A 10,037-nucleotide genomic window follows, 5' to 3' on the forward strand; every position below is an offset into this window, starting at 1 on the left:
AACAGCTTGCACTACGTGCGGTGCGGCACGGTTCACACATGGAAGAAACGAACGCGTAAAGTGCGAGAAAAATTGCGTGCGAAGCGATGCCTCGATTGTGACACAACGATGTTGCAAAGCGGGTGCAAACGCAAAAGTAAGCGTTATGACAAGCGATCGTATAGCGAGGAGACTCGAGATTTTATTTAGCAAGTAGCGGACAAATACTGACTCGAATCCTTTCAATAGCACACTAGATTTAAGTCTTGCGGCTTCGCCGTCGAGACTTCGATTTTGTCCAAATAAGGCAATATTTCGAGCGCGAGCCGATCACCTGTTACGTTATTAACAGGTGACCGATACGCTTAAGACGAGCAACACGTGCGATACGCGTGATTTGCACATACCGATGTGCTCGCGAGTTTCGGACGATTCGAAACAATCTATTTTTAATGTACACACACATACACACACACATACACGTGTGTGTGTGTACATATATATGTAATACGATACAGATATGTAAATTAATATATTAATCATTGTTATTAGCAATGTAGGTAACACACTTCACTTTTTCGTTGTATATAAATTAATCATTAATGAGATGTATGACATGTGTATCAGTCTAGTTATCAGTTTATAAGTGAAATCCACGATGAAATATTTTGATAACAATTTTATTGCGTTATGTTATGCGTCACTCGCTTAATTTATACGTAGTAAATTGTAGTCGTATAATCGTTTTGCATGTGAAATATTGTCTTATACGTGGTATGATATGTAACGTTTACGAATCGTAAAGTCGATAAAGTATAATAAGCGAAATTGTATTTGTTAAATGAAGAACGCAGCAATAAGGCAGAAATAACAGCATCTAAAAGAAATTGTTGCATGAAACAAAAAAGTTGCATGTACTTTCATTCTTTACTTTCTTTTGTGGTCATCTCACTGCAGTGTTCCTTTTTCAAATTTATAGGAGATATTGTCTTGTATATTAATAAATAAAATATTTGTAGGGGATATATTAAACAAATTTAACTATGTTCAGTGGAAGTCGGCACTATATTAGCGTTTTGTGCTGTATCTCCAACAGTTGAAAAATTCTGCTGAACGTTCTTTCTGACGGTTACAAGTATTTACATTTTTCAACACGTTGCACTTATTAAGCATATCTTTAGTATGCTGGAACAAATGTTGATAGCTTAATAATCATGTTGGGAAACTGTAAATCGCTAAGTGGTGTTTATGCATTGTATTCATCGAGATATTTATTATTGTATAATTCACTTCTTTTGTACTTGAAGAGAGTGGCGTATGCGATAAATACAAATGTGTAAAGGTTTTATAATTATACAATTTATTATTTACATATGCATTTCTTTAATTATATGATCGTGCATATTATAAAATCCTCAATGTAGAAAGACATAATATAGATAAAAGGATTTTAGACTAGATCACATTACTCACGATCCAAATATGTTCGCAACATATCATATGTATGTAAACCTTGTTCATTCTGCATCACATATCCAGTCAAGATCGCATAGTATCAGTAAAATTTTGTTAAAGCAACATATTTGGCTTAAAATCAAGTTTTACGTGCGATCGAATTTTAAAGTTCACTTTTTCATGATCAGATTTCACGATTATTTTATTATGGTAACTACATATCCTGCATAGTCATCGTAATAAATTAACAGACTGTCGATCAAATAATTTTATTTAGATACTCCGAGGATTCGTGAACAATTCAATCTCGTATCGTACAGGATACGATCTACAACGACCAAGTATAATTATCTTGTCTATTATGAATCTCATTTTGCCAATTTCTATACGCGATTAATAAACGATACTTCTCTCGCGTTATAAATAATTTAAATAATATTCCGGCGCACGATAATACATTTAACACATATCGATTTTACTTTTCGTAGGTGGAGCATTGAGTCCACCGGTATCACCCGATTCGAGTTGTTTCAGAAGTCGGAATAACGCAGCGGCCTCCCTGATGCGACTAAATTCAATGCAGAACGCTTGCACTTCGATAAACAGCTCTTGCACGTTTATGATCTTGTTTCTTATCAAGGACTGCAGGAACACGCAAACCAGCCGTACGAGTCGGTTTTGCATGTAACGGTCCTTGATAGTCTCGCAAGTGGATATACAATTACTGATGTAAAGATGTACAAATTCCGTCGGTAGATCCACAGTGGTGGTTAATCTGTTCACGACTTCCATGGAGTGAAGGGACATCTCCATATTCACCAGCACGCTGAAGTACTCGGTGATCTGGCTGGACTGCATTAGCTTCAGTAAAACTTCGATAGCGATCAGAGGATTGTTCTCAACCAGATCCGGCAACTTGCCCGGTGTAAGTCCAATATGATAGACCAACTTCGGGTCTCTGTCCAACTCGTTCACCAAGTGCTGCTGTTGCTGCAGAGTCAGAACATTTTTGAAAGCCTTGCCCATCAGTTTACGAGCTTCCGCACCGGCGCAATTGGACACACACATGCTGGTGTCATACTCGATTGTAAACTGAGTTGGTTCTGTGACATCGAACCAGGGTAACTCGTTGATGGAATGATGAAGAGGCGGCGTCAGCCTCAAAAATTCAGGATGATAGCTCTGCCTGCATAAAGGTGGATCACCGGTCGTGAGTTTCTCCATCACGCTTCGCATGGCAGTCTTGTCGATCTCCGTCACTTTGGATTGATCCATATCTGGCAAAATTACAGGATGTCCACACTTGCTGACAGATGGCAGCTCGGAATGATGTTCCGCTAGTTGTAACTGCAAATTGGTTAAATCTATAGATGGCACGGAGGCGAAATAAAATTCGTCTACTATCTGACGTGGTGTTTTCTTCATGATCTCCTTTTGATTGTATCCTATTAAATTCACCAGCAGATTCTTCTCACAGGTGGACAAAAATGGTATGTGACCGGTGTGACTGGACGGCTTAGGGATCCCATTGCTGGTATCTTCCTGTGGCGTCTTTAGCATCTGAACAAACACAGGAGCGAAGGGTGTAGAGGCTAATGGCTCACCTTTGTACAGATTGAACAGTAGAGCTAAAGCTATGATGCGTTGAACATGCTTCGGTAGCAGATCGACATGTTGCAACAATAACAACAACGTGCTACCGACTTTGAAACGATCCTCCTTGGGGAAGCTCTGGTGCAACTGGTTGCACAGATTCTCCAGGGTGGTGTCCAAATGCTCCTCGTTGATGAGATCAAGTAGTTTAACCAAGTCCTTCGAAGGAAGCGTCATTTTCTTTACGCAGCAAATAAAACATTTGAAACAACACGCTTTCTTCCTGACGAAGTATCTTGCTTTTACTCCGTCGTCGTGATATATACGTCCTCATATATACGCAAACAGCAGCTGCGTTCCCTTTTATGTACCAATATCTCTCTACTTGTTCAGCAGGAAATCGTTCAAGCGAGTATGCAAACTCGTCTTGTTGATTTAATATGTATTCATTAATGAGTAAATTCACTCTTAAACATACCGATTTATACCTGTGCGTATACTTCCTTCGACGCTTGTCAAAACAGGTTACGGTCAACGAACGATCTCAGATTTACGGAAGCAGAGGTGGGCAAATTGATAGTGGAAGTAAATGGTGGCGGCTCGTAGCGGAAGTTACGAAATTCTCAAAGAGTACTTAGCGAGCTCTTGCATCTGATTGACGTTGTAACGTCCGGACTTATTTTGGAACATTAATAATATATTAGTACAGATCGGAGGCCGACTTGTCTGATTTCAGACATCACTAGGTTAGATATTCACTAGGTATAGATATTTTATCCCTATGTTACTAGACGTAAGTACGTGCGCGTATGTATATTCGCGCACGTTAAATATTATAATTAAAATTATAACGCCGAATACTGCGTGTCGTTAGAAAGTCTTAAAATCGATGGATCAACTATAGACAAAAGAAACCGCAATCTCTCAATGCGATAAGGCGCCCCGCTGCTAACATAAACAAGAGCATGAAAACTGAATCCAAACACCACTCAGGGCCGATACGGCGATATCGACGCGGTGACATCATACTGATAAAATGAATTTCTTCCATTTCCACGACTCCATCAGCCAATCAGAAAACAACAAAGCGACATATAAAAACGTGCTCATTCGTTGAGAAGGAGATTTTCTTTTCTCGCAATTAGCCTTTGGTACTTGTGTACTTATATACTTTGGAATATATTAGTCGTAAAATCCGACTGTGTAGCAATTACTTTTGTCTATCCCTCATTTCTTGAACGTTGCGAAATCGAAATTGGAATTGCGGGCCGCATCATCCCGCGCAGCGCCGGAACATCCGAGGCCGAGCCGGGAGAACGAGTGGCTCTGTTTTCTCACCAGATTCATCGATCGTTTCGCCAGACTCCGGAGACCCAGGGTAAACTCGGTAAAAAGCAGAGTGACCCAAAAGCGGAGTCATCATTCCGTTGACCGTCCACGTAAGTCACTGATTTTACTACTTTCAAATTTCCCTATATAGTTATCTATCGTGGACGTAACAATGTATATTTTTTAAACTAACAAAATATGTCAATCTCGTGCAGCTGAGTGGATATAAATAAATGCCAGCTGATAAGCTCGGTAGAACATTCGGTAGTACTGAATGCGTCCAATATTTCTTATTCCTTTCTTGTAGGGCCGATTGTTCCATCTTCTTGATAAGATTTACCCGACAGATATCTAGTAGGTAAACATCAATAGCTATTGTTGATTGGTCGGTCCAACAGATACCTGTCGGTTAAATCTTACTTAGAAGTTGGAACAATCGGCCCATGATGGCGCAACGATACCACATATTTCAGCTGCGTTCCAATATTCGCTGCCAGTGTTGAAAACTTATGATATACATAATATAAATTACACTAGCCTAAGAAAATCAACGTTTTTTTGCGGATGTAATGAAACTGAGTGATTCTTATTAATTTTTGCTTGCTGAATATCTAGGAAAAATCGTTGTGAAATGGAACCAAATGCATTTTAAAACAGCAGCAGCCAATCAGAACTCGTGCTGGTAGTAAGCAGTAGATAAAGTAGAAACTGTAAGAAACCGACTACCAGCACAAGTTCTGATTGGCCTTCTGTTTTCCTTCTTTCTGCTCTTATGTCAGCTGTGAATTCTCCCTAATACGGATTTTAAGCTAGCGCGCATGCGTGTGGAAAACACCAAATGACATCTGTAAATCTGTTCTTTGCAGCTGCACTTTCTGAACTATTTGTAATCTTTCCATTTCTCTCTTTCCTCCACCAAGTGGCAAATATATATATATATATATTTACTTCATTTTAAGTGCACACAATACAACTTATGCAGTTATGAACGGACCTTCTATTTTAGAGTGCTCTGAAACGTGCTGATAGTACAGAAAATTCATAGTATACGCGACGTGAACTATAGGTTTGCAGTGTTAGCAAATTTTGGAACGTGGCCCTCTTTTGTTCCTTCATCTCCGATTACTGATTGGTTCAAATGTAAAGCTTTTTCAAGAATAGAAGTAGATTATTCTAGAATAGTTATATACGTGTATGTATATGTGGAGACGATTGTACGCACGCGTCTTTTTCAGTACTTTCGAGCATCGAGTGTGACATACGTTATTGTTGCAGTTGTTTATAGGTCAGTGATAAGTAAAAACATCATTGTTCAATAAATCTCCTGTTGAGAAGAGAAAGTTCCCATGGAATGGAAAGGATTGCAAGCTGATATGACTCATAAACATAGGCAGCAGAATGGTTTTCCGGTCACACAACAATCGAACGATTGTTATTCGTCGATAATAATACATTTGGACGATGATAGTACATGGAATTTAATCGATCTTCCCGACGTTGTTTTAGAAACGATCTTATCTAACCTCACTTACGATGAGATTTCTAAAAATAGAATTGTAAGATTATATATTTAATTTATTTTACAACTGATTCATCATGATTATCGCTTTTATTATTGCTTATCATCGTTGTTTTTGCAACAGGTTTGTAAACAGTTCGACCGTACTTGCAAGAAGCTATTGAATCGAGGTTTCAATCTTATGGAAAAGTATCACGCGCAATGCCTTCGTGCTGTTAAGAGCAAGTTGCCAAGAAGGGAATCGGAACGAAGGAGTCATCCTCTCGCTCGCCACTGCGATATATTGACAGCGATAGAAACGAGAATTTCAATGTTATCAATGACTTTTAGCAAGTACGTGGAAACCAACGTGTGTTGCTTTATTCCAGGAAAGGTAAATGGTCCGTCTTGATTGCTAATAGAAATTATTCTCATTAATATAGTGAATATGCATAAACAATCTTCTTAACAGATACAATAATATATGTAATCATGAAAATAGTCACTGTATAATGTCAATTGTATAATTCCAGGTAATCGATGAAATTTTTCGTGTTCTTAGACTAATTCGTGACACAAAAACACCTCCCCGAGCACACGAGATACTTCAAGAGCTGCGGGATATAAGTAGTATGGCTATGGAGCATTTTGACGAAAAGATTCTGCCAGACCTGAAGCATAATATTTGTATGGTTGGCACTGTGAACTCGTACGAGTTACCTGGTGGCGCGCTCATGATCTCTCACACCAGGCACCCGAACAATGCTACACTGCCGCACAATTTTACTTCGGAGAAGCTTAATCAGAGTTTTAAGAAGATCTACGACCGTACGAAGCAGAACAAGATCTCCTGTTTAACGATGAAAAATCTGATGGGGAGGATAAAGCTCAAGGTGATGAGACAGGGCATGCAGATACGACTGCAAAGCTCGAAGTTGCAGAAGCAAGCGCAGAAGTTACACGAGCAGGACGTGCTGTTAGCGGAGATGCGGAAGCATCTCGAGGAATGGGAGCAGAAGATGGTCGACTTGACTGCCGAATTGAGCCGGGCGCGGGAGGGAACGCAAAATCCTGACTCGTTGGAAAGTCGCAAGCACATCGCGATCTCAAAACACATCGACATTATCAACACCGAGGTCGACGCGACGTTGCAAAGTAACGAGTTGCATTCGAAAAAACGTAAGCTCATAGTGGAAAGGAAGTCGTCGAGCGATGCGCAGGACATCAAGTTCAAAAAATTCATGTCGGATCTTCTTGCGACTAACACGTTAGACAGTGGTCACCCATCGACCTCGAGTAATTCGACTTTTTTACACTAAGCAGTATGTACGGAAATTTTTTCGAAATATGTATTGCATTGTATTGTACCCCTTTGTACGGGCTTGTCAACGGCATAGCGTAATAAGCGTAACGATTATGAGTCCCATATCCTCATTGAGGGCGGTATCAGAAGAAATGAATCTTACGGAACATAACAGGTTAAACTAATTTAATTGCTTACGTTCTGTATGCGCTTACGTGTTGTATGTGCTGTACGCGATAACTACACACAGTCCGCGGCGAGAATCCGGGATCCTTCATCAATATTTTGTACGATTGATAGAAGTAAAAACTCGCGGGAATTATCATAAAAAAGGATCTTACGAGGGATAGTGTGTTTAGTTAAATCAATCGCTTACATTCTACTGCGCGATATTGATTAATTAGGTTTATAGAGAAACCAACAGGCCTACTCTGTAATCTTGTAACCCATGGGGTTACGCATCATCGCGCAAGATATAACATATGATCAGCTGCGCAACGGCATTTAATGATAATCATATCGTCATTAAAAGTTACAGAATAAGCATACGGGAGCCTTTGAGTCTTTTACGCGATTGGTAGAATTTATTTTCGTCGGGAAAGATCTGAGAAGGGAAAACAATGTAAGTATCTTACGAGAAATAATATATTTAGTTAATTTAATTATTTGCGTTCCGTTACGCAATATCGATACGGTGTACAGACATTTTTGTGCAAATTTATAGCGTTTTACTGTAAGATTTCTACTCGCGATACAATTCTGCTGATATAAGGTACATGTAAGATAAATGCTGCATAAAATCCATTAAAAACGTTTATATCTGTGTGCATTTATTGAAGAGACGGAGCGAGAGAGTAAAGACAATAAACTACATGTCACAGTGAAATACACATAATAAACATTTCATTTGAACCAAATGTGCCAGTGTCGATTTAACGAAAGAGGAGACATCAGTGAATTTTACCGTGAGAAAGATGAAGATTTTATTTCGAGTATCAAGCGTGAGTCTTCCAACCTAATTTTGTTCGCTTTCTATCTTCGACGGCTGTTCATCGGTTGCTGGTTCTTCCATTCTGATAACTTGTTCCTGGTCAAATTTATCGCGGATCTTTTTACTCGCAATGAGTACGACGCAGAGAAGAAAAAAACTTTTCCCCTATGAAATTCTTCTGTCGCTAATTCATACATTTTAGGCGTTGCTAGACCTCCGTTCGTTTTCCTCTTTCGTATATTTCGCGTTCTAAATAATAATAATAATATTTTTACCCAAAAATAATCTACGTAAATGAATAAATAATCAATATCAATAACAATAAATACTTTCGGGACAAAATTTTTAGTAATTGCATTTATTACATACATCCCGCGTTACTTTCGTCCCTGGTTCTCCCTATGTTCTATCGAACGATATAATGACCGATTTTTTTAATACGTAAACATACGTAATAAATAGATAAATATAATGTAAAGATATATTATTATTATTATTATCAGATTTGCGTTTTATCGTGTGCATAGAGGTGAGACCTCTTGGCTCCAAACACCCTTTTTTTGCATGCGTGTAAAAATTTTGCATCATAACGCAAATTTGCATACAGATGAGACTCTGTGGTCTACGACTTCAAATTCCTCTTTTTTATAATGCGTTACAATGCAAGACATTATACAAGACACGTGCAAGTGTTGCAAAAGGAGGGAATTTTGGCATCACGGCGTCTCATTTTTATATAAACATCTATTCATATTGAGAGAATATGTATTACGTTCCATTACAGAAATGTTTCAAATAGGTGCTGTTACATCACATCCACAAGATGATCTTTCTATAATGTAGTAGAATTAACGAATTAGATAATCAACGATCGAAAACCGAAAAGATCAAGTATGTTACACCTATGTAATTTCTTTATTAGTCGATTAACGTATAACGTGATAAGCGGTCATTTTGGGTCAGAAAAGAATAATACTTTTATGCTATTTCAATCGATAATTATCCATTGTTCCTCTCATGCCGTAAGAAACATCTTTCCCCTTCGTAAATAGGCGAGAATTCGTGCGAGGATTTTCTTACCACCTGTCTATAAAATGCGATGTGCGTACAATAGTTATATGCTCAGTATATTTTAGTCAAGCCCGGTTTAGTCACGTTAGCTTAGTTCGGCGGAAGTAAAAAATCTTGATTCTTAGTACATACTTCATCATCAAATCCGTAAGTTTAGCTTTAAAAGCTCATTCAGTGGCTTCTAAATTCTGTGAAATTTATAAATTTAAAGTCAGATTATAAAGATATTCTTACGCTCCTCGGGAAAAAAAAGATCATATATGAAATTTCCTCATATACGACAATGTATAATTATATATGTCCACGAAAAATACTGTTGTTCATAAATTATATGCAAATACAATCGGAGTAAATGCTTATTTCAAAAATAATAAACATTTAAACTTTAAAGTAGAGTGCATTCAAGCTAATGATAAAACCACAAATTAAATAAAAGACTTCATAGTTTTTCTTGTCTTTTTTTACTTTATTAAATGTTCGAACTGTTGACTATTCACATTTTTTGTTTTTTATCAGTCCATCAGTGTGAAGGTTTGGAAGGGATAGCCCGGGAAGAATCTAGGCATGTGCCCACTGAGTACTCGGCACAGAGAATAAAAAAGACTCTTTTATTATTCTTTTATTACTCTTTTACTACTCTTTTAGTAGAAAAACACTCGAACGATGCAGCTCCAACGGCGGGTTAGTCTCCACTGTTCTCCTGCCGTACAGCGACAAAAGACTAGCTCGCCGGCGTGTGGTGGGGGGCGAGCTCGCATGCAAGCGAGATAAAGTATAGCCGCCACATCACAATTTATCAATTTAGAGTTCAAGATGTT

General features: G+C 38.3%; 2 protein-coding genes across 7 annotated transcripts; one reads left to right on the forward strand and one right to left on the reverse strand.

The window, feature by feature from the left end:
* Positions 1-1,368: 1,368 nt before the first annotated feature.
* On the reverse strand, positions 1,369-3,700 carry LOC106747545 (CCR4-NOT transcription complex subunit 11). Of its 2 annotated transcripts, XM_014625163.1 has the most exons (2): positions 3,139-3,700; positions 1,369-2,994 (listed from the first exon to the last, which is right to left on the reverse strand). In XM_014625163.1, exons 1-2 carry the CDS (start codon positions 3,262-3,264, stop codon positions 1,894-1,896), a joined length of 1,227 nt encoding a protein of 408 aa, XP_014480649.1. In that variant the 5' UTR covers positions 3,265-3,700; the 3' UTR covers positions 1,369-1,893. The 2 variants fall into 2 exon arrangements, with proteins under 2 accessions (XP_014480649.1, XP_014480648.1); XM_014625162.1 differs by having other exon boundaries at positions 1,370-3,700.
* A 1,624-nt stretch (positions 3,701-5,324) lies between these two features.
* On the forward strand, positions 5,325-7,489 carry LOC106747562 (F-box only protein 28). 5 transcript variants are annotated; one of them, XM_014625203.1, is made up of 4 exons: positions 5,325-5,548; positions 5,632-5,912; positions 6,000-6,208; positions 6,417-7,489. In XM_014625203.1, exons 2-4 carry the CDS (start codon positions 5,703-5,705, stop codon positions 7,171-7,173), a joined length of 1,176 nt encoding a protein of 391 aa, XP_014480689.1. In that variant the 5' UTR covers positions 5,325-5,548; positions 5,632-5,702; the 3' UTR covers positions 7,174-7,489. The 5 variants fall into 5 exon arrangements, with proteins under 5 accessions (XP_014480689.1, XP_014480684.1, XP_014480686.1 ...); XM_014625198.1 differs by having other exon boundaries at positions 6,000-6,248; positions 6,388-7,173; XM_014625200.1 differs by having other exon boundaries at positions 5,325-5,496; positions 6,000-6,248; positions 6,388-7,173.
* Positions 7,490-10,037: the final 2,548 nt, after the last annotated feature.

Source organism: Dinoponera quadriceps, unplaced genomic scaffold, assembly GCF_001313825.1.
Source record: "Dinoponera quadriceps isolate SergipeBrazil2010 unplaced genomic scaffold, ASM131382v1 scaffold2159, whole genome shotgun sequence".
NCBI lineage: Eukaryota > Metazoa > Arthropoda > Insecta > Hymenoptera > Formicidae > Dinoponera > Dinoponera quadriceps.

Bases quoted from the DNA above. Each gene is read 5' to 3' on its own strand.
- LOC106747545 (XM_014625162.1), bottom strand. From the start codon at position 3,264: ATGACGCTTCCTTCGAAGGACTTGGTTAAACTACTTGATCTCATCAAC.
- LOC106747562 (XM_014625198.1), top strand. From the start codon at position 5,703: ATGGAATGGAAAGGATTGCAAGCTGATATGACTCATAAACATAGGCAG. The intron at 5,913-5,999 runs GTAAGATTATAT...TTTTTGCAACAG, and splicing joins AGATTTCTAAAAATAGAATT to GTTTGTAAACAGTTCGACCG. The intron at 6,249-6,387 runs GTAAATGGTCCG...GTATAATTCCAG, and splicing joins GTTGCTTTATTCCAGGAAAG to GTAATCGATGAAATTTTTCG.